The sequence below is a fragment of the Citrus sinensis genome, chromosome 5, assembly GCF_022201045.2.
Source record: "Citrus sinensis cultivar Valencia sweet orange chromosome 5, DVS_A1.0, whole genome shotgun sequence".
NCBI classification, from domain to species: domain Eukaryota; kingdom Viridiplantae; phylum Streptophyta; class Magnoliopsida; order Sapindales; family Rutaceae; genus Citrus; species Citrus sinensis.
Window position 1 is genome coordinate 25,147,983 of NC_068560.1, and position 23,652 is coordinate 25,171,634.

General features: G+C 34.3%; 4 protein-coding genes across 6 annotated transcripts; all 4 read right to left on the reverse strand.

The window, feature by feature from the left end:
• Positions 1-504: 504 nt before the first annotated feature.
• On the reverse strand, positions 505-4,555 carry LOC102627133 (inactive FRIGIDA-like protein 2). The gene is made up of 3 exons (XM_006471738.4): positions 3,640-4,555; positions 1,903-2,078; positions 505-1,804 (listed from the first exon to the last, which is right to left on the reverse strand). Exons 1-3 carry the CDS (start codon positions 4,385-4,387, stop codon positions 680-682), a joined length of 2,049 nt encoding a protein of 682 aa, XP_006471801.2. The 5' UTR covers positions 4,388-4,555; the 3' UTR covers positions 505-679.
• A 3,096-nt stretch (positions 4,556-7,651) lies between these two features.
• Positions 7,652-12,905, reverse strand: LOC102627426 (vesicle-associated protein 2-2). Of its 3 annotated transcripts, none has more exons than XM_006471739.3 (9): positions 12,641-12,905; positions 11,579-11,713; positions 11,150-11,220; positions 10,963-11,044; positions 10,152-10,267; positions 9,903-10,085; positions 8,924-9,532; positions 8,366-8,443; positions 7,652-8,032 (listed from the first exon to the last, which is right to left on the reverse strand). In XM_006471739.3, the coding sequence occupies exons 2-9, from the start codon at positions 11,625-11,627 to the stop codon at positions 7,922-7,924; spliced, it is 1,299 nt and encodes a 432-aa protein (XP_006471802.2). In that variant the 5' UTR covers positions 11,628-11,713; positions 12,641-12,905; the 3' UTR covers positions 7,652-7,921. The 3 variants fall into 3 exon arrangements, with proteins under 3 accessions (XP_006471802.2, XP_006471803.2, XP_006471804.2); XM_006471740.3 differs by lacking the exon at positions 12,641-12,905 and adding an exon at positions 12,137-12,510; XM_006471741.4 differs by lacking the exons at positions 10,963-11,044; positions 11,150-11,220; positions 11,579-11,713; positions 12,641-12,905 and adding an exon at positions 10,494-10,924.
• Positions 12,906-14,890: 1,985 nt separating this feature from the next.
• Positions 14,891-17,545, reverse strand: LOC102628115 (protein CANDIDATE G-PROTEIN COUPLED RECEPTOR 2). The gene is made up of 6 exons (XM_006471742.4): positions 17,044-17,545; positions 16,269-16,460; positions 15,685-15,847; positions 15,494-15,590; positions 15,303-15,384; positions 14,891-15,143 (listed from the first exon to the last, which is right to left on the reverse strand). Exons 1-6 carry the CDS (start codon positions 17,359-17,361, stop codon positions 15,066-15,068), a joined length of 930 nt encoding a protein of 309 aa, XP_006471805.2. The 5' UTR covers positions 17,362-17,545; the 3' UTR covers positions 14,891-15,065.
• A 4,638-nt stretch (positions 17,546-22,183) lies between these two features.
• Positions 22,184-23,295, reverse strand: LOC107176233 (F-box/kelch-repeat protein At1g57790-like). Its single transcript, XM_015528363.2, has 2 exons — positions 22,984-23,295; positions 22,184-22,900 (listed from the first exon to the last, which is right to left on the reverse strand). Exons 1-2 carry the CDS (start codon positions 23,293-23,295, stop codon positions 22,184-22,186), a joined length of 1,029 nt encoding a protein of 342 aa, XP_015383849.2.
• Between the last annotated feature and the right edge of the window lie 357 nt (positions 23,296-23,652).

The window sequence follows — 23,652 nt, forward strand, 5'->3', positions numbered from 1 at the left end:
TTTAATCGAAATAATACTTTATTAATTCATTGTTATTTTCCCTGCTAGCCCCAACTATTTCTTTTTCTTTTTCACCTCCAAAACTATTAAGGGCGTGTCTTGTTGAGGCATAAAAGTTTCGGGATTGGATTATTTTTACAAAATGTTATTTGTATTCCATGCTTGGTGTAAATAAAATAAGTTCAGATAGGACATCTTGAGCCCACACTTTTTTTAGCTAGGACCATACTTTTGAAAAATATAGAAATGGCACGTCTTACAATCTTTTTAACTCTCGAGTTACAGCTACATACAATCCTTTTCACTGTCGAGTAACAGTTTAACAGCAAGTCATCTGTTTGCTGAACTCATGAACGACATACAAGTTCCATAAATTGTACAAAATGTGCCCTTTGGGAAGACGAGTATTTAATGAAGAAAATGAAAATTACATGTTTATTGATTTGAACAGAGAAAAAAAAAAGAAAAAAGAAATTCAATATAAAGTACGGAAGAACATATGCAGATGGAAAACGACCAATTATTAAAAAATAATTTGATCTTCCATTATTTTAAAGAATCAAATTCGCCATGGACTGAAAAAATTCAGACTATTCAGTGCCCAAATCATGTACCATTAACAGAAAATAAAGTAATCTACAGAACTATACATGGCAGAATTAGGCCCGTGAGAAACCGACTAGGGGTGGTAAATTGATGGCTGGGACTTAGATGATATGCCATAGTTGCCACCGGAAGGGGCAGGCCTATCGTAATAACGTGATGCATGAAAGCTAGAATTCGGAGCAATGCCCGTACTAGGAGAAGATGCTTGCCAGTTATTATAATACATAGATGTCCTCAGCAGGTCACCTAAAGCACTGGCTATAGGTGTGTGGGTCGCACCAAATCCAAATTGACCAGGGCTCCCATTAGCAGGAATACTCCTTCCGTATGGTCCAGGCGATGAGCTCATGTGTGGATGGATTGTTGCCGCGCCTGACAATTCGTAGGGTCTGGCTGACAAGCTTGTATATGATGAGTTAATGGGAGTGGAGCCAGCGCGATTGTAGTTCCCAAAAGGCGAGGTTAAATGTTGCACGATTGTTGAAAGATGCGATAACAAGAGTGCTGCCTGATCTGGAGATTGTTGTATATGAGCACTGGAGGTTGCACCAGCAAAAGTACCCGGGCCAGCTTGTGATGGAGCTACTGTTCTAGCTAAATGGGTTGAATTTTGAGTGCCTTGACCCACAAATGAGCTTATTGGTTGATGATGAGTTGTTTGTTTTGCGTACATTGGAGGCGAGTTTAAATGCGGTGCAGCCGTTGAAAGATGAGATAACAAGCGTGCTGCCTGAGCGTTGGAGGTGGCATCGGCATAAGTATATGGAACAGCTTGTGATGGAGCTTCTGTTCTAGCTAATGGCGCTGAATTTTGAGTGCCTTGACCTTCAAATGAGCTTATTGGTTGATGATGAGTTGCTTGTTTCAAGTGAATTGGAGGTAAGGTTTTTGCAAAAGCACTCATATCAGCTGCCGGTTCACGCCTAATCCTCTTCGGCTGATTCTGTTCAGCCTTAGAGGCAGGAGCAGTACGCTTATTTCCATTACTCTGCTGTGACTCAGCATTGGAACCAGTGATTTTTGTATTAGCCTTGGAACCAGTGGTTTTTGTATCAGCTTTCCTCTCTTTTCTCTGCTTCTTTATTTGCTGAATCTGGTTTCTAAGCATGTTGGGTGAGTATTCGGAACCAAGCTGGTAATTTTCTATAAATCTTATTATTCCTCTCAGAGCAGCTATTTCGCTTTTTGTGGCATCATTCTGTAACAAACGGATATATGGAACAGATGAACATTACTAAATTATTCTTCTCACAGTCTAGAAGAACAACATGAAAATGTGACATGAGACAGAAGTACCTGCGCTTCAAACGAGTTTTTCCCCTTTTTGCGGATCTCTTTTGCAACCTTCTTGGCATACTTTGCATGGCCTTTCAGAAGAGGCACTGGAGGGAACTGATCAACCAATTCAAATTCATATATAAATCTAATAGCTTCAAGTCGCCTATTCTTCGCAATTAGTTCTTGAATATAGTCTGTCACAGGCAAAATATAACTGCAGTTGGCATCAGACTATTTCAAAGGATTACAGAAGACAATACCAGATAAAAGTAAACTTCTGCCTCATAACTTCAAAAATAAAGACAATGACATCAATCCATCTCCTATTTTATATTCTCTAAATCTATTCCCCAACACACACATTTTGTCTTAATCTGCTAAGTATAATATACAGGAGAAATCACAATACTAATAACTCCTAAGATAAATTCAAGCCAAAATAAGCAGAAAGTATTAACAGAGTGACAGCCTACAGTTGCACGGTATCCAAACTGTTAGAAACATAACATCTCATTAGATGTCTGAGCATAAGCACCTAACACAAATGGCAGTGAAGCCCTACAGATATTGACATCTTTTAATGCAAACAGATTTCAAAAATCATACAATTTGAGCATTTATATGCAAATTCAGTAACAAGCACCTGACATGACCAATCCAACTCAGCAAGTTGCAAATTTCAGGTTTCATCCATTAATTTATCCCCATAATATAAAGCAAATAGATTGAGAAACAATGACAAAGTACACAATTACTTAAGGTAAAGTTAAGGCAGCTAAATCCACCCTGAAGGTGGACAGTTCCCCTCTCACCACAAGCCCAACATGAAATAAAAGAGACACAAATATCCCAAACATACTTGTTTTGCCACCAAAACTTCTGTAATGTCACCTTTAACATAAATCCAAACACTTTTTTTCAGAACAACCACTCGACGGGAAATAATGTGAAAATAAGCTACAAAAGATCCCCACCAAATTACCAATTGATCCCTAGAAATTGAAAAAATCAACACAGAAACCCACTAACTTCCAATTACTTCTGCCCGTCTAGTGTTTTCCAATATAAGTCTTTTTCATTACAAACAATGTACGTTTAAACCTAAGATTCCCTCTTACTTTTGCAGATTGAATATCCTACAAGTACATGAGTGAAGGTTTAGGAAACATATTAACGGCCAAGAGATAATCGAAGAATCTGTGACATTGCTATACACCAGACTAAAAACACAATGTCTAATAGGTAATGAAGAGTAGAATCTAGTTCCAAAACAGTAAAAAAAGTTTCTCCAAATCTAAGGCAATTAAGTTTTTATCATTACACAAGCAAGCTTGTGGAAACATCAGGAAGGCTTTCATCTATGAAAATATTATTCCTTATCTATATGAATCCCAAATATATCACAATATTTGAGCTCCTATGGGACTAGAAAATGAAGTAAAGAAGGGCAGGCAGTGCAAGCATCTGGAATAGAAACAAACTCCTAACTTTAGCTCATCTATGGCAACTTCCCAACAAAGACTAATGCCAAATTTCAATATAAAAGTTTGCCATGAACTTTAAAAGTACCAAAGTTCCCTAGCAACTGATCACTGCTTCAAAACCAATCATGAACTTTAAAAGAACCAAAGTTCCCTAGCAACTGATCACTGCTTCAAAACCAATCTACCAATTATTCACATGAAGCAAGATTTCCACCTCAATATAACTTTATCAAAGGATACAAGATAGGAAAAAATAGCTACAAAACCTTACCAGCAGCCTTATCAGCAAAACCAAGAGCTCTAAACAACCCAGGCGCCTGTTTACGTGATGAAACACAATTGAAAAGCTTCAAAATTTCATCAAAACCAAATTCACCTACCAACTCAAAATCAATCAAAAGCAGCAAAAACCCCAAAACCTCCAAAGAATTCTTCATCCCCAACTTCCCTCTCCACTCAACAGCAAATCTCTTGGCCTCCTCCCTCACTTCTTCTGCCACGTCATCAACTTCCTCCTTCACCCTCCCAAATTCCTCCAACACCACCACACAACTCGACCTTGTTTCAGTATCCGCCAGCGAATAAAATTCCCTCAATGCTTCAAGAACAAGCTTCCCCGGCTCATCCACAGCCTTAAAGAGCTTAAATAAATAATCTTGCAACAATCCATGATCCCGTACATGCTCTTTTACGTACAAAATCAACTCTTTTCCATTTTTTACAGAAATCTCACTGGTTTTGCTTGCTTTGTTTTCTGGGTTGTTGTTTTGGGGCAAAATTGAGTCTTTGCTGGGTGGGTTTGTGTCGCTTTGGATGGTTTTGGCGGCGGAGTTTTGTTGGATTTTTGATTCGATTTCAGAGTGAATGAAGCGGAGATGGTCTTCAAGGTCTTGCCATTGGAGGGTAAAATTGGCAACCTTACAGGCGTGGGATTTGAGCAGCTTGAAGGCTTTACGGAGTTTTGGTTTCTGGGTTGATTCAAGAATCTGATCAAAGGAAGGAAGAGGAGAAGACAGCATTTTATGCTGATTGATTTATGCGCGGGAACTGAATGAGAAACGAAAAGCCTGATTGATGCTGTGGAGTCAGAGACCAGTACGTTAGTTTGAAGCCGATGGGAGGACACGAAGAAGAGGACGGTTTCTTTAAATATTTTTATTTTTAAATTACTGGTTCAAAATAACATCACATCCCTAGGTAATATTTGGATTTTTTTTCTCCTTAGAAGTTTATGGTTGCGGCGTGATCCAGTTTAATTAATTAAAAACTTTTATTATTGCATGTCTCCTTTCAAAATGGAAACAATAAGAATAGCAATCTGTCCAAGTCATCTTATACAACCACAAATTTTTTTCTGCCGTTATTTTTATAATTTTATGTTTTCCATCCGGCTACTAAATTTATATCACATTAATTTTTATAAAATAAATTTATACAAAAATTTGTAACATCATTATCACTCATAATTAATTGATAAAAAATCTTTTAAAAAAATCTTTTTTAGTATTTTGAATCCATTTGTGATGCTGAAAATCTATTTTCGATGTATTAAATCATCTGTTATCTAAATAACACGTTAACCCTCAACTAGGGGCGGATTTATTGAAGGATTAGTGGGGACTCAAGTCCCCGCTGGAAAAAAAAAATCTTTTAATATTTAATTGTGTTTTTTTAAAAGTTTTCAATAAATTGTTATCATGCCCCCAATAAATTATACTTAAGCCCCCAATATATATTTACAATTAAATTTTCACGCTAAAAATTTTAAATACAAATTAAAAGAGTTGGACTTTGCAAACTAAAATCAAGCCCGTAAATATTAATATTAATTTAATTTTTTAATAACCCACAAGCTCACTAAATTTTCTTTTCATTATTCTTACATTCACTAATTCCACCGTCAACCAAGCACCCATAGAAATTTCCTATATATATATATATATATATATATATATATTACATATGCAAAAGCCAAAAATGCAGTGACATGGCGTACAACTCTTTATATTTCCAAGCCCCCAGTCAATCAATATGTTGTCTGTGCCTCTGCCCTCAACTAATCCAAATTTGAGCCGGGTAAGATCATTAGGGTGGCAAAGCTCTCTCAATAAGTATTTAACACAACTACATTCTCAAGTCTTGAACCAAGGACCTTGGTTAAGATAAAACAGTCTCATGCCAGCTGATCTTCGCGCTTGTTACAGCATCAATAACATAAAAAGTATGTATCACTTGATCGAATCAACATTCAATAGTACACATTATCTCTATTATTAAAAAAAATTATTTTTAAAATAATATAGCCTATTAACAAACAAATTAAAATGGTGATTTTAAATTTAAAAATAAAAAAAGAGATACGGTATAATACAATATCTCAAGTTCTTTTATTTGAAATTGAATTTTTAAAACATTAAGCAAGTAATCTTCTTAACATATTGCTTATACATGCATCTTTTTTTAGATAAAAATACTCTATTGAACTATAATTGAAATACGAAGTGGTTTCTGAACGTTAGACTACAATTAATAATGTGTCACGTTTGCACAACAAGAGATCTATCTTAGGGTTTACACAAAATTTCACCAATTGGAAAGGAACAATGGATTTGATCCCGGCCAGAAAAAAATATTGTGTCAATGTCATTGTCATATAACCTTAGTATTATTTAGGGGTATTTAGAATTCAATCCGTCTAATCCATAAAAATTCAATCCGTAAGAATCCAATCAGTGGATTGGTGGATTGAATTGGATTAAAAATTTAAAAATTCACAGTCGGTGGATTGGATATAGATTTACTTATATAAATCCGCAAAATCCGCAAAATCCACAAATCCACAAAAAAAAAATTATTAAATAAAAAATTAAACTTGTAAATATAGCATTATACTTACTAATAAATAAATATGTTAAAATATAGTTACATTAACACCATATAATATCTTATATGATAATTATATAACATAAAATAATTAAATAAAAAAATAACTTCCTAAGCAGTTAATTTTTATGTATTGATTTAATCAAATGATATTTTTTTTCTTTTTGGTGTATTGTAGCTTGACTCTTTGAATGTATTTTCTAACTTAATTTAAACAATTAATTTATTCAAATCTTATTTAATTTTGAATTTGATTGGTAGTAAAAAAAATTTATATTAATTTTTTTATTTAGTTAGTTTGTGATAAGACATAATTAAAAATATTTAACTTGCAAACCAATCTGTAAAATGGTGGATTGAATATAAATTGATATCCAATCCACGAACACCCCTAGTATTATCTCTCTCAATTACTGAAGTCTAAGTAATTTACTCGTGTATTATTATGAATACATTGTTATATATTGACTGGATATAATTAGTTAATTTTCTTTCGATTAACAATATTTATATTGGTAATTATTTGGTTACCATATTTGATAGATGATTAAGAGATTTTTGAATTGATAAAATATTACTAAGAAAAAGTGAATGTTCACAGATTAGTTAAAAAAATTAAAACTTTTTTTTTTGGAAATAAAAATTAAAACTTTTTTAAGGGAAGCAAATAGGGCTATAGCAAGCAAGTTTTCCCCTTTTGTTTGTTGTGGGTGGCGCGCCTCACCGCAAGCACTGAATAAAAAAAAAATGAGAATATGGAATATCACCTCTTTAGAAAATTATATACCACAACAGCGAAAAATTGTCGTATATGATTTTACACGGCTTTTACAAGATACATAAAGCCCCGCAATTTCCCTTTTCGACGTTTTCGTAAATGCTTCAAAAAGATTAGATCTAACAACGTTTTCAAAAATGAGGCTAGAGAGCTTTTGCAGTATTTTTCACATACTATGGTAATACAGATTTAATGTAGTGAAATTTAACTTAACAGCAACCATGGATCTTGGTAATCCACCAACGGCTCACTTCTCATTGTCGTCCTTTTCCCCCTCTTTTGATTAGTTTAAAATTAAAGAAATCTATTTATCTGACGTTACCGGTTATCTTTTAATTAATTAAATAATTATCATTATATTAAATAAATAACCGAAATCAAAATATTTAAATCTAAGAATTCAAAATAATCGCACCATCGATACTATAAAAATATATACATCGTCATAGAGAAATCTGTAAAAACATTTGTAACTTGCAACTCAAAATTTGAAAAGCGCCGAAAATTAAAGAAAAACTCAATGAGAGAAATCATATTAGAGGCACCAACTAGAGCTGAGAAAGGAGTATAAAAAGGTAAAGCAAGCATCGCTTTAGTATTAACTTAAAGAAATCAATGAATATACCATAAGCAAAAGCAATTATTTCATATCCAATCTAAGGGAAAAGTTTCCTCCAGCACTACGACATAAAGTCCTTTTGTTCCATTTTCTTTGTAAAATTCTGCACATACAGAAACACCAAGTAATAAACCGAAGCCCCCTATACACCTTTTCACATTCACAGTGAGACTAGGGAAATGCATATACTCTACATTTTTCTAACTATTATCAAACAAACTTTGTTAATCATTCTAGAAAATCTCTTCTTCTAAAAAGTGTTCGTTTTCTTCTTCACAATATCAGACGGCCGAGGACGAAACTGATAAGTGCCACCATACACACAAACAGAAGAGGAAATCCAACATGAACATTTTTCACAACTGATTTACTCCTCAACGTGTCCTGAAAGAAACGCGGGGGCAATGCCCGCAAAGACATTAACAAGAGCATCACAATAAGGGATTTATAATTACTTTATCATTTGCATCAGAGTAACATGAATTTAGACATGAAGGAATATACAGCCAGAGGGACAAAGATTTTTAATCAAACAGACAATTTTTAAGGCTTACAATGAATCATCTATAGTCATTCAAAAGCCAGAAAAATCCTAAAAATATCTATCATATGATCATGGTGTTCTGAAAATATGAGTGCGGATTTTCAGTTATTCTGAAATCATAGTAGTTGGGATAGAACATTTAGTACTTGGGAAGAAATGTATCTTGAACTTACCAGTTCTCCTTTTAAGATCTTCTTCTCTTGGATGCCCAATCTATTCTCCTCTGTGAGCTTTGAAATTGTAACTTCGGCCTGCAAAAGAAATCCATAAAACTTTATTACCATCAGAGGGTTACTTCAAAGGGAAGCTCTAACCTCTCAAAAATTGCATTATTCCTAGGAAGGAAATAGATCCAGTATCACAAATGATCTAAAAAATGCAGCATGATTTCTTAAATGCACATTTTTATCTCCAATCTAACTAAAAACAAACAGAGTCCTCTCAAATACCAACGAAGCCCACTAGAACCCTCTCCTATTAAAAATATGCCTAGAGTTTTCAATCAAAGGGATACGACTATGAAAAAGGCAGTGAATAATTCTCGTTTGAACCCAGTTCTACTGATTTTGGAAAACTAAAAAAACATCTGGACAAAAATACACAAATGACAAGAGATGGCTTCAATGGCATCAGGATTTACAGTTATCCAGAAAAAAATCTGTTCATGCAACTTCACAGAAACAACAAATTCACACTGTAAATAGTTTGGAAAATACTGAAAATAAACTGACCTCACTTAATTTTGATTGAAGCTCATTTAGTTTTGACTTCATCTCCTCAATATCTTTAACTAACTCCAGCTCCTCTGCGGCCTTCCCTGCTTTAAACTCAAGTTCCTTCATTAGTTTCAACTCTGCATCCTTTTTTGGCTGTAACTCTTCACCATTAACAACCTCCTTTGGTAGATTCAACTCTATGACTTTTTCTTCCTTTAATTCCACACTGTTAGCTTCATCCTTCCTTGGCTTCAACTCAGGATCCTCTGTTGATGTCAACTCCTCACTACTAATGACATCCTTCCTAAGCTCCAACTCAGCATCCTTTGTTGATGTTAACTCCTCACCTCTAATGATATCCTCCCTAGGCTTCAACTCTGTATCTTTTGATGACTTTAACTCCTCACCATCAGCAACATCCTTCCTAGGATTCAAATCTGCATTCACCGTTGGAGTTAACTCCTGGCTGTCAACAACATCCTTCCTAAGCTTTACCTCTGTATCTTTAGCCGACTTTAATACCTCACCGCTAAAGAAATCCTCCCTCGGCTTCAACTCTTCAACCTTGTCAGGCTTTAATTTCTCGGCATTCACCAACTTGGATCCCTCCACATTCTTAGAAACCTAACAGACAAGGAAACAGCCACATAAATAGAATTGTATATGTTTGTTTAGAGTAATAGGGTCCAATAGACTCATAAGAAAAGAAAAGAAGTTGGTAATATGCATTACAGTTTGACTTTCAGACTGAACGCTCTAGCTTAGTGAACTCGAAAAAAAAAAAAAAAAAAGAGTTTGACAAATCAAGACAATACTTTCACTGCTCAAATTGTGCTTTCAGGTTCCCCATGAATGAGACTAAAGAACTGTGAAGAAAAAAGAATTTGAAAATAGAAACAGCTTAATTTAAAAAGTATATTCAGATTTGGGCAATGGGAGATAATATCAGAGAGTTAGCAGATACAATATCTCAAGGACAAAAAGATTCTCTAACCGTGTGAGGAGGGGTGAGGATTTCAAATTTACTGAATACTGGATCTTTCAGTGATGAGGATTCATAAGTTGGTCCCTGCTTCAGTACTCCATTAATTGGTGATAATACTGGCGAATTAGGAGGGCTAATAAGGATCACTCTCAGCTTGTTCTCTTGAATATACCTGCCATCATCTTTGGCAAACTGCCATATAAAGCAATCAGCAACCAAGCCATGATAATCAAGTCCAACACCAGTACAAGAACTCACCATGCTAGCTGTAATATCCTCATCAGTTGTCCCCACAGGCACCACTGTGCTTTGGATTAAGAACTTGTCTTTGCACACCATATCAGGTGGTGCTACCGCTTGAGCTTGCATTGTAACTGAATCAACAACACAGGCAACAGGAAATAATAACAATATTAATTATTGGAAAGAAAATAGTATATAGTCAGAAAATACAGTTAAGAAGAGAAAAACATGTCAAATGAGTAAAGCAATGAAAGAATGACGTCCGAGACTATCAGCCTACTCCATTGGTAAGTTGCATAATAATACTCAAGCAACGAGTCCTAGATTAGGTTATCCTTCATTGTCAAAGTTAAATACCTTATCAACTCATGGTAAGTGAGCAGTGTGGCCTACAAGTTGTCTCTTTTGAGCAGGCGATCACTGTCTTCTTACAGAGAAACCAATGCCCCAAAGAAATTAATATCCACCAATTGACTGATTCACAATTAGCACCTATTATGATACACTTTCTACAATTATGATTCCAACTTCAACACACAACATTTGCCTCACTCATCCTCCTCATTGTTTCTTCTGAAAATGACCTCACCAAAATAGAGGTGCTGTATGTCCAGCATATGATATTTAATGACTTGCATCAGTGTAAACATTATATACCTCGAAACAACATAATGACCACAGTGGACTAGAAGTTAAGCATTCAAGATTAACAGCCAGTGATAGCTTTGAAAACACCCAGAAGAAATAACAACAGGGTAGTTTTGGTTGTGCACATAGATACACACAGAGATAAAAACAATCTAAACAGAATATGAATAAGGAATACCATTAAAGTCACAAGTAGATTTTGGCAGAATTATGCCCACATTTGGTCGCACACAGTACTTCTTGGGAGAAGTAGTTTTAACCTGTCAATATCATTCCTCAATATATTACCATCTGTGCATTCTATGAAATCAAATAAGATTACAACACTGTTAAAAGTTGAAAAACAAGCAAATTATGATTCACACCTTAAAAGCAATATAATGGTGGGTGTTATTGGTCAGTCGAACTGAGCATGAACTTTGCTTCTTCAATTCAACTGTGCAGGGAAAAAATAAAAAGAAAAAAGGCACCAAGATAATCAGTCCATTGTTTTAGCATATAATCAACTATCATAAATAAATAATAAAGGAAAGGCAACATAATTATCATCAACAATCATATACAATAATAAAAATAATAAGCATATTCACCTATGGAAATCTACAGGTCTGTTTCATCACAAATCGTCAAGAAAAAATTAAAAACAACGAAAAGAGAACTAAAACATCATAATTTCATTTTACAGGCACTGTAAATATTCAGAAAAAAAAATCAACAAGTTTTACAATCACAAGTACAGAATCAATGGCCCACACCAGAAATTGTGACCAACACGAACTACCATAGAGACTCACATATGAATTTCAGTTCCTTGGGTTGAATTTCCAAGAGTTGCTTATTCATCGTGTTTGTTAGTTCTTCTACTTTCAAAGATTCTTATAGGCTTAACATCCACCGCTACAGCCAATTACAGATCCAAATCTCTTCCCCTGCGTAATCAAATAAATTAGCACTTTAGCCAACAATCCACAAAATTATATCCAATTCAAAGATTGCCTAATGCAAAATAGAAATGAAAAATGGAATACTTATGCTGAATTAATTTTAAAAAATTGAATTCAGACATCTGATTCTATTTTTGACTCGTTTTGACTCAGTTATGATAGTAAAAATTAAAATAAAAACGAGTTCCAGAGCAAACAGTGATCATAATTCGCATAGAAGCTTCAACGAACTGAGAACACGCGTCAAGTTAAATCAAGGTGAACACCAAACTCATTCGTATACGTTAAAAATGATCGACGAAACAATGACGAAGCCGGAATCACAGAACCGGAAATTAAAAAAAAATAAAAATTATACAACAGTCAACGAAACGGAACCAGTCAACATAATGAGGAAAAAAAACCAACCATAATAAAACTTAATACCAACTCGTTCTCAACTCAGATCGTTCGTTCAACAAAACAGCAACGAAAAATAGTCAACGAAATCGAATTCCGACTCACTTTTCCGCTCGGATCATAGAGTACCAGTCGAATCAAAAAAATAAAAATGAAAACGCAAACAAAACGAAACGACGTCGTTTCCAATTTTGCAGTCTCGAGTGCAATCACTCAGGAAGAAGCAGCTCCTCTGTTTTTACTATTCAAATATCCAACCAAACGAACTCAACACTAACGCAGATTCTAACTCGTTTCTTTCAAAAATATTAAATAACAAACAAATACAAAAATAAATAACACGAAAACGACAACGTCACGATCTCGAAATCGCTAGAAACTATGTGTTATGCGCGTGATCGTGTTCAGATTAATTAAATCATTGAATCATTCGAAAGATAAAAGAGTGAGTGAGAATGAAGCAAAAACGACAGCGTTTTAGGAATGATGAAAAGATAGATAGCCTAAGCTTACCGGTTTTCGTCTTAGAACGTGAAAGAGATAGAGAGAGAGTGAGAGAGAGAATCGAGAAAGTGATGAGCTCACGGTGAAGAAGAGAACATAATAATATATATAGATTATATAACTTCGTGGAAGTGTCGTATTGAGATGATAACGTCGTCGTTTTATAGAGAGAGAGAAATTCTAGAGAGAGAGAGAGAGAGAGATGAAGCGCAGTGCTGCTGCACCCTTCGATGGGAAGTGAAAGACAAGTTTTGACAGGCGTTTGTTGAATTGTTGTACCCGCCGTTTCACTCGTGTGCCTCGCCTTTTGTTTGCCTCAGCTCACTCTATGTTAATTATAATTATAATTTTTCTCTCCCAAAACTGAAATTTTCAAAACGTTTGTGGAGGAAATATAATTTTGCAAAATTTTAGATTAAAAGGAAAAAAAGAAAAAGAAAAAGTTAAATATCTATCTAATTGTTATGATTGAAAGAGAGAATTTTGTTTGATAGCTAATATTAATCCACAATTTAAATTGCAATGGAGCCAGTGATGTCTTAAAGGTTAAGATTGGGTGCAAAAATAGCACTACGGAACATACCTAATGCAGCAAAATTTCTCAAACTGAATTATTTTCTTCCATCTGAAGGAAGATGATCAATTATCACTTCACACAACAACTTTCAAATAGACTAAATATATTCTTTATTAATATACCAACTCACGCTATCTCTCTTTTTTGGTAGTATGAACTTTTTTTTCACTTTTAAAATATTTTAAATACCTAAAATCATATTTAATATTGTTTAAGAATTTGATCGAGTGATTTTCAAACAGCTTTCATTGACTGTGACCAGTTTAATTCTGAAGAGATAAAATTTTTTAACGTCTACTTTGCGTGACCTTTAATAATGGAGTGGTAGAATAGTTTTAAGAAAATGCAAAACTTGCGTTTTAAATATTTGTTGAAAGAAAGAACATTTTTTTTGTGTTGAAAACATTTGTTAGAAGAGAGAACATTTTTACTTTTCTCAAATTCATTTATCAATTTACAAATTTGTGTTTAAAAACATTTGTTGGGAGTTACATGGAAGTCTTTGTTGTCTTGCTTCGTTTGAGGGTTTGAAAGAGCAATCCATCCATGCAAGACTTTTGAATTTGGTTGATTTGTGTGTCCCACTAAAGTCAATATTTTATAAGATCAACTTTGGATCTCCTCATAACCTTTGCCTTTTCCACTTTATACCGTTGTGTAAAATCAAACTATTCCTCATTCAAAAGTAATTGTTGTAAAGTCGCTTTTCAATAGAAGAATTTAGTCATTACTCCATGGATGTGTGCCTCTTTCTTCATTGCTCCTTTTCATGTATTTTGCCTTTCGGTTTATCATTTTCTAAAGTTTAATTACTCATAATCATTCATATGAACCAATATAAAGATGATTTTTTCTCAAAATATAAAATTTGGGTGACGTTCTTTTTTGTAAGATATATAATAAGAGTCTTTAGATTGGCAAGCAAAAATTGCACTAAAAGTTTGTTCCAATTATGTGTGTTCATGGTGGAGAATCTCATTATCTCGACAATCATGTAAAATATGTAACAACTTTTATAATCAATCAAAACATAATCTTATATGCACATTATTGACATGCAAGAAGAGTCTTACCAATTATTTCTATAATAATGTATATAAATCTACACATGATTATTGTAATTATTATTATTATTTCGATCGACTGTCAATCTTTTGCCTAGGTCTTGATTTTCTATCTACCAAAATATAATAATACTGATAATAATTTTTTAAAATCAACTTTAATATAATGACTAATGACGAGCGAAATTAATATATTAGACCAAGAATATTCTACAACTTTTATAATTATAAATAATGAGTCATCAAGCTACTTTACAAACTCAACGTCCCACCTAAAAGTACAAAAAAAAAACTCATTAAAAGGAAGAAGAGAATGGCAGCAACTAGCAAGAAAGTGAAATAAAACCAACTCAATTAGTTGGGAACTTTTTATTTTTTATTTTTTTAAAGAAAAGAATTAGTTGGGAACTTTGAAAAGGGCTGGAAGCAATCAAATACAGGATCATGTATGTGAAAAAATCATTTAGTCTGTGTCTTTCTTCCATCTGTCTCTCTATGGACCATTCAAAAAATGGCAAACAGTTCATCTCACGTTGATTAGTGACAATAAACAAGCAAATTTCGCTTTTAATTCTGTGACACGTACCATTGAGGTTTTTATTTACGCCCAAAAAAAGATAAGGAAAACGACTATATCATTCATAGAGGTCTAGTTTATCAAGGCACATATTCTGCATTATTAGCTTATCAACATATGCCTTAACTCTCAGCATCTTTCCAATTTTGGAGCATATTACAATATTTACAGAGTCTAACAACAAGATCGTCTCACGGTTATGAAGTTGCTTCTGTTTCATTCCCAATCAGCATCGAAGAATCCGGCATCTTTCATCTCAGAGTAATATACATTCTCTAAGCGCAAATCTTCCTCCTAAATCACCAAAAACAATAAGTTGTGCGTCATAGCTATACATTAATGTATCATCATGTTATTTCCCGAAAGTCAGTTGACAAAATTCATGACTAAGAAACTAAAAGGAATCGAGATAAAGAGAAAAATATCTTGAGATCAATGAATGGTGTTAATTACCTGGAAGAAGTCTGCCAAGAACGTTACGTATATAAGAGGAAGATAGAAGGCATGGTAACACACATTTGTGACACCATACAGCCTGTAAAATAACATCATCAGCATATTAGGAATCGAGGACAACTGAAGGATGACATATTTAAATAGGTCATCTACATAAACTTCTGCTTTAAAGAGTGGTCCAGACTTACCAGTACCCAAAACTAGCTCCATTAAGCACACAAGCAAACAGAGCAAGGGCATTCAAGATAAACATAATACTGATATATTTGTAGAATGCTGGTCTGGCTGCAAAAATGGAAAGCAGACACTAAAATTACAACATGCAGTTTTTTGATGGGTATAAAAACCACTCGTTAAAAAATGCATATAATTGACATACCAGGTAACCTTTCTCTCCACTTGGAGTGGTACATGAACAAAATGATTCCATACACTGCTGTTAGCACCAGCCTATGTACAACCCACAAACCCCATTTAACATGAGGCGATTGCCCATTGCTATCAATGAACAGAGGGATCCCAAATCCAAAAAGGTAAACCGCCTGAAAGAGAAATAAATAATGAAAGACCTTTTCCTTTTACCGTACTGTGTGAATGCCAAATAGGAAAAAGAACTACATTATGATAAACCAAAGAAAGAAGACATAGAAATGACTTGATACAATTCTGCAGAGCATTATCAAAAGCATGTTGATCAATATCAGCAAAAGCTTAAATATACATGTTTTCTCAGCAGTTCACGTCCGGTCAATCAATATAAAGTTGGAACCTCAGATAGAACCTTTTTAGATTGGATGGGAATGACTGAAAATATACTAAGTTGTACTATGTCAAACCAGAGACCTTGATTCTTCCCAGAATTTGGCATACTTTTTAATTGCAGATTTCTCCAGTCCCGTGCTAGTATCCTATGGTCAAGTATAGATAAAGCTTGAGAAAAAGGAGGAAGAGTGAAAGACATACCTTGAGAATTATATCCAGCCCAACAACGAGTCCTGAGATACCAAAGGTGCGTGCTAAGGCTTCCGGCCCACTTGCATAACTCCCTTGGAACAAAAAGGCCAGCAAGCTTACTTCCAAAAACAGCATCCCAGATTTTGTAAACAGAGATAAGATATTCCATGCAACTTCTTTCCCACGAGTGCACTCCCATGCCTGTGTTAGCAAACAAAATTTAGTTTGATCTTAATCAGTAGGTCCAGAGAAGTCCAGCAAGAAACTCACACGATAAGCTTACCACAGGCAATCGCATGAAGCATCCTCTGATCATCTAAGACCAGGGTAACATTCCTCTTAAATGCAAGCAATTATAGCATCATAAACATCAAAGCTTTAGAATTCTAACTTAATTTTAAACCATCACATGGAAGTAAGTGTTGGCTTAGTCAACATCAACTTTCAATGAAAGAGAGTTAGCAAGGACAATTACAGCCAATTAAGTGAAAGTTTAGAGGCCCGCACATTAGACCAAATGAACTAACTATCCCTCAAACTGGCTTCATTTTAATTGGACTAGCTGAGAGCCAAATGAGTCACACTGAACACAAGCCATAGACAATATTGACAATACTCCTACCGAATGAGATTACCCACATAAATGCTATTCGAATTCTAAAGAGTACCCATCATTCCAGTCACCCGTAATAAAAGAAATATTGCTTCATTTACTGCTACCAATACAATAAAAAAATTGCAGCAAAAATACGAAATTTAAAAGCTTTGATTGAAACCCACAAACCTGAAGGCAGCACCAAGCAAGGCTGAGCAAGCTAACAAGCCAAAGACAACCATAATAAGCAATCATGATATGGGATCGTCCATTGGATAGCTTCGAGAAGCTCTTTTTAGCTTGAAACGAAAGGTAGAGCACAAAACAAACCGAAGACACGATCAAAACGACATTGTGCAAGAACCCATGACATTCAACAAGCCACTTATAGAGTCCCGACCCAAAAAAGGAACCCCCTTTGACAATTGAAGATGAACTGTAATTAGGGTTTTGTGACAATGCAATTAAAGGAAATGGAGATTGAGCAATTTGGTCAAGAACTCGCATCTTGTGGGTAGTGCATGCAGATTAAAGAAATAAGAGAAAACCCTAACCCTAAACTTAGATTTCAATTAATTTTTTTCAATTGGGCAATTTAGAATGTCTGAATGGGCAAACCTCGGAGCTTTGGCTACGTGTCTGGGTTGAAGGATTGACGTTGCGAGTCGTCAAAGGTGCTTATCTCCTACGATGAAAATGATTTTATAAAAATTAAAAGCTTTACTAAATTATAATTTATTTAATTTTCAATAAAGTCCTCATTATTTGCTTAAAAATAAAACCAAACCAATGGTTTGCGGAATTCATCATTTAAGTTCCCTTAACTTACCATGTAGAAAGGCTTTTTTAGTAGTTGAATGGATGCAAGTTCTGACTTGCATCTTAACTCTAAACCTTTTTTATTATTGAGAAATTATATCAATTGAGTTAACTGAGACCTACTTGTTATTTTTATTAAAATAAAAATATTTAATTACACAAGTATGTAATTTAATATTTTCACACGAACACACCTTTTAAACATGAGAAATATGAACAATCTTACTCTTACCTCATTTTTTTCCACTTAAAGCTCATCTATACTCAAATATTCAACCAATATTTAAGTATAATGTTACATCCGATAAACTCATCTTTTGAGTGTGGCGGCTCCTTATCTTAAACATTATTCATGGTATTATTTTTAGAGTAAACATGTTTTAGAAATAATGAATTTGGGCATTGTTGACTTGACGCATTACTCAAAAACCAAAATAGGGTGGTAAAAGGGTTAACAACTTTAAAGTTTAACAAAACCACATGTAACTTGAAAGATTTCTCCGAAGGTAAAATTTTTGCACTAACATATTGGAAGGAAAGTTACAACACCCCTAGTCATGGGTGGAGGAAGTAGGTAAAAGCTTGGGTGGATAGTGGCCCCAGCCGCCCCAAGCTAAAACTAAGTACAAGTGAAACAAAGGTATGACTTCAAATTTCACCGTGTCTTTGAAAATTCTACGTATGGACCTAATTTTTGCACAATTTTGTTATGGCTGACTACATTTTTCGATTTCTCTACTTTGGGCCCTACTGTTTAGAGCTGGCAAAACGGGTTATCGGGTCGTGTTCGTGTCGTATCAGCTTCATGTCGTGTCAAATTTAGGTTGACCCAAACCCGACCCATTTAATAATCGTGTCAAAATATTGAGACCCAAACCCGAAACGGAAAAATAATCGGGTTACCCAATAACCCGTTTAATATCTATATATTGAACAAAAATTACATCAAATATTTACACACTATCATACATACGTATGTACATAAATATATACATATATATGTACATAAATACATACATACATACATACATACATAATTTATCGATATTATAAAATATACATATCTACCAATATATTATACATTTACACTATTGAGGTTTTAATTATATATATATATAAAATATTATATATTAATATTATAAAATATACATGTCTATCAATTTTTACACATTTACAGTATTGAAGCTCTAAATGTATGTAAAATTTTATAAATAAAACACTGTGTTTATATTTAACCTTTTAAAGAATAAAAAAAAGAAAATCATCTCTAATATTTGAGTTTTAATTATAAGAATATGTAAATTATTTTAAAATAAAAAATATAATCGGGTCATTGATCAGGTAAATGGGTCAAAAATTTTAACCCAAACCCGACACGGAAAAAAATCGTGTTGACCCGGACCCGACCCATTTAATAATCGTGTTAAATTTGACGACCCATACCCATTTATTAATGTCGTGTTCGTGTCGGGTAATCGGGTCGTGTCAAATTTTGCCAGCTCTACTACTATTAGCCTCAAATTTTTTTTTTAATACAATGTTACAACTTGTTCTTTCTCATGAACTCTGTGAAAGTAGTGGTTTTATAATAGTCCTTGGGATCCTAATTTTACAATAGTACGCCGAGCAATTTCGTCCAGCCACTTTCGTACAATTTTCTGAATAGAAAATGAATAAAATGAAATAAGGAATATATATATATTGGCTCTGATACCAGTAGAAAATAGGATCGAAGGATGGATGTGCTTTCGTTGGAATTCAAAATAAAGGAATCTGATATTAACAATTATTAAGATCGGAACGGCTTAATCAAATTTTAGTAGTCAAATTTTAGATATCTGAAATACGTGACTCGTTTACCAACAATGCAGACTAGACTAGCGCCTATTCAGGATCGCCTCTGGAATTTACGTCGTCGGATTCCCGTCGATATACTCAGATATGTTTACCAACTTTAAATATTAGGTTCTTTAAGCAAACCTAACAACAACATACATCTAAAGGCTCATACACAGTACCAGATCTCAATCCTCAATTGTATTTTTCTCTTCTCCCTCCATTCCTTCAGAGCACAATTTTTGGGATATATATATATATCATACATATTATTTTCTAACGGGAAAGAAAATATCATATAAATATAGTAGAGAGTGGACTATTAAAGTAGGATTCATTCAACAACGCCGCTTTATCATCCAAGCTTTCAACTTCAAACCACTCTATTTTTGATTGATCAAATCTGTAGACGTGCCAGCGACAGTCATAATTTTGACTATCATGGTAGTGATACCAAGCAGGATCATTGCAAACCACCATTGACATCAAAAGATTGTTGTTATTATTACCATCGCACTCCACATGAAAAACTTTCATAATGCGTTCTCGAGGCTCTTCAGAATACGGGTGTGGAAGTAATTTCCAGTCGTTCGATGTAACAGTGAAGGCCCCTATAACTCTCGGATTTAAACAACAGTAGAGGACTCCATCCATATATTTTACGTCCTCTACAGAGTCAAAATCACCAGCAATCCCACGCTTAGACCATTTTTTATCTCCAGGTTTACAGTTTACACATACGGATACAATTCCGGATAATATGAAAACCGAAGACCACACTCTCCGGAGAAACTGGAACCGTTGACAAGCTTGCTTGTTGCACGCAGAATTGATTTTGCGATAGTCCGTATCCGGAAGTTCAATGATTTCGCCGGTGAAAGGATTGTAGAAGCAGAGTCAAGTTTTCCTGTTGCGGACACCCTGTTTTGAAAAAAGCACCCAATCCTGTTTTGAATCAATAGCCCTAGGAGTACCATTACAAATTCCTTCAAGGTTTTGTCTTCTTGTATCAGTACGGACATCGAAGACTCTGTATACTTTGTTTGTGAGAAGGGTCGTAGAGACGGCACGAACCGGAATTCCAGCCCATCTTCCAGGGCAATTTATCCGCATATTTGACAATATTTGCTGCTTGCCAACTCCTGCAAACTGCCCGGAAACGTATCTGATCGACGCATCAAAGACTATTGACAATCAAATCTATGACATCACGAGGAAGATCAGACCATGAACAAAACTGTCTTTTGCGGGCCATTGCAAACAAATTGAAAATCCGACTGTTATACGAACCAGTCAAGCCGAGTCTGCTCATGTGACTAGGCCACACGCCTTATCCGGAATAATCTTCCTCGAGGAGTCATTTTAGGCCAAGAGAAGCACATTCTACTCATGTGCCTTGATCGTGATGCTTTTCACCCCAAAACACATATATTATTTTGAGTAGAGATACTAACACTCTAAAAAAAAGTTGATAACCGGCTTCACATGTTATGTTTAAATTTTATCCATAATTAAATCATATTTTAATAAATAATGTTATACATCTCAACTAGTATCCCAACTCTATGAAATAAAATCTTTCACGTAAGCTAGAAACAACTTAAGCAACAAATGATTTTCTCTTACAAATAATGAAAGCCGAGAGATGAGAAAAGATGAACTTTTTTTTTTTTTTTTTTTTTTTTTTTTTTTTTTTTTTTTTTTAATGTAGAATCTAGCTTGCACTATTCTTTTCTTTTCCAAATCATAATCAAAGGTCACTCTATGATACCGTTATTTTTTTTATTATTTTTTTATAACATTAATAATATAATAAATGTGTGCAATTGAATTTAATCGACGATATTCATTATTTCTATTCATGAAAAAATTTCTTTTATTTAACAATATTTTAAACCGGTTAAAATGCACTATTTAAATTTTAAAAAGAAAAGAAGAAAAAGATGATGAATGTTTCAAATTTTTAGGACAATGTAACTCTTATGATCAGAGTTGTATACAAATTCATGTTGAGTTCAAAATCCTAAATCGACTTAAGGTGTGTTTGAGATTAAGGTTGAGCAGCTGTAACTTAAAAGTTACAACACTAAAATGTTTGGTAAACACTAGCTGCTATGACTTGTAACCAATGTTCATATAATTTTTTACTTGTATAATGAAAAATCTATTATATTTTTAATAATTTTGTTCAAATTATTATTTAAAATTTATATTTACTACATATTATTAATTTTAATTTAATATTTACAATTTTTTTTCCACAACAACTATACAAACCTTAAATTCCTTATTTATATGAGAAATTTCCCCTTCATCCTAATCGAGATTTATCATTTCTCGATGGGTATATTATGTTGAACTTTAATTGATCAAGACATAAATACTCATAAATTCATGCAATATAGATTTTGTTGATGAAAACACCATGTGCCTCACACAACCTATTTTTCATTATAATTTAATGTTTTCATTTGACCAATACAAAATAATTTGTTCGCATCAGCAGCATTACCAATTCTATATAGGATAGCATCATAAAATTAAAAAAGAAAAAGAAAAAAAATTAAAGAGTATGCATAAACTTAAAAACAGGAAAAAAATAAATAAGAAAATTACCACCTAATTGAGGAGGTAGAATCCAAGTTTGCAGCAACTCTTTTCCTTCCCATCATAATCAGATCATTAATCTACAAATATCCAAATTTATTGATCTTCTCACAGGGGGCTGAATCCAAATTTGGGTCGTGTCCTCCTCCTTCCAATATTCATAACCCCGAATTCTCGGAGCAACTTTTGATGAGTCACTTTCAACAGGCTTCCGAATAAATTCACTCCATTGATCACGGATGTAAGAATAGGGACCGAACCAATGCATTATGTTTGCAAATGCACACCCCTTTTCTACAGGAACCCACCACAAGCACGAAGCACCCATGAACAAAGCTCTATCATCCAAGCATTCAATTTCAAACCAATCCATTTGTGACCGATTAAGTGTGAAAACACGATATCCAGAACTATTAACAACTTTAGCCAAAATCAAAAGGCTTCCATCATACTCAGTCAAGTATTTATACATAAATAAAATCGACGGTGGATATGGGAGTATTTCCCAATTTTGGGACGCAACGTTAAAGGCAACAATAGCGTCTAGAGAAAAGAAGGAACAGTAAAGGAATCCATCCGCACGCACCATATTTTTAACATATCGATAATTATCTTGAAACCGGAGCTCAGTCCAGGTTGTATCTCCAGGTCTACAAATGCTAATACAACTTATCTCCATTACACCTACCCATATTACAAAAATCACACAATCTGGAGAAACAGGAGTCGCTGAGAAGGTTGCTTTGGCGATACTAAACTCGCGCCATACAGGAAGGTTAATGATCTGATCAGCAAAAGGTGAGTAGAAGAAGAGTGGAGAACATTTTCGACCCCGGAAATAACGTTTTTCTCTCCCTCGAATAGCACCCAACCATTTTTTGAATCAAGTGGCCTTGCACCCAACAGTGTTGTTCTGTTTTTGTCACTAATGAAAACAGTGAATCTTTGTTTGTGACAAGGGTCGTAGAGATAACATGAGTGAGAATTATAACCCATCAACCACGTAAATTTATCCCTATATTGGATGTCTACTGATCGCCATCTCTTGCAAACGGCCCGGAAACGAATTTGATAAACAACATAAAGACGGCTGACGATTAAATTTATGATGGTAAGAGGAAGATCAGACCTTGATCGCCTTTCAAGCTTCTGCTTCTTCTCCTTGATGCCACCAGCCATTGCACAACAAAATTGATTCTCCGAAAGTAAACTTCTGAGTGTTATAGGAAGGATTTAGGGCATTTTTTTCCCTAATAAATTGGAAATGGGAAGGCCCAAGGGCTTGACCCATCTTCGAATCGTTCCGGGCTTAAGAATTAAAATTTGGGCTTTCCTGCAGGTCTAGTATGTGACAGGTGTGAAATCATGTACTTACTGCGTCACACAACACGCAATAATTGGCTTCCGGCTTCCCCTGTAGATAAACTTTATTATTCTGATCATTGTCTCAACTCCACGCGCAGAATCTGGGCAGTCTTGCTCTGTAATGAAGTCTTGCTTATTTGCTAAGCATTTGTTGAGTCTCAAGTCACAAAG

Coding starts and splice junctions, on each gene's coding strand:
- LOC107176233 (XM_015528363.2), bottom strand. CDS start 23,295: ATGGCTGGTGGCATCAAGGAGAAGAAGCAGAAGCTTGAAAGGCGATCA. Junction 22,901..22,983: donor TTGATTCAAAAAATGGTTGG/GTGCTATTCGAG, acceptor TTTGCTGATCAG/ATCATTAACCTTCCTGTATG.
- LOC102627426 (XM_006471739.3), bottom strand. CDS start 11,627: ATGAATAAGCAACTCTTGGAAATTCAACCCAAGGAACTGAAATTCATA. Junction 11,221..11,578: donor CAAGGAACTGAAATTCATAT/GTGAGTCTCTAT, acceptor TTCCCTGCACAG/TTGAATTGAAGAAGCAAAGT. Junction 8,444..8,923: donor TTCAATCAAAATTAAGTGAG/GTCAGTTTATTT, acceptor TTTCTTTTGCAG/GCCGAAGTTACAATTTCAAA.
- LOC102627133 (XM_006471738.4), bottom strand. CDS start 4,387: ATGCTGTCTTCTCCTCTTCCTTCCTTTGATCAGATTCTTGAATCAACC. Junction 2,079..3,639: donor TTTTGCTGATAAGGCTGCTG/GTAAGGTTTTGT, acceptor TGCCTGTGACAG/ACTATATTCAAGAACTAATT. Junction 1,805..1,902: donor AAAACTCGTTTGAAGCGCAG/GTACTTCTGTCT, acceptor CGTTTGTTACAG/AATGATGCCACAAAAAGCGA.
- LOC102628115 (XM_006471742.4), bottom strand. CDS start 17,361: ATGCGAGTTCTTGACCAAATTGCTCAATCTCCATTTCCTTTAATTGCA. Junction 15,848..16,268: donor GGCTGGATATAATTCTCAAG/GTATGTCTTTCA, acceptor TTTCTCTTTCAG/GCGGTTTACCTTTTTGGATT. Junction 15,144..15,302: donor TCTTGGCAGACTTCTTCCAG/GTAATTAACACC, acceptor TTGGTGATTTAG/GAGGAAGATTTGCGCTTAGA.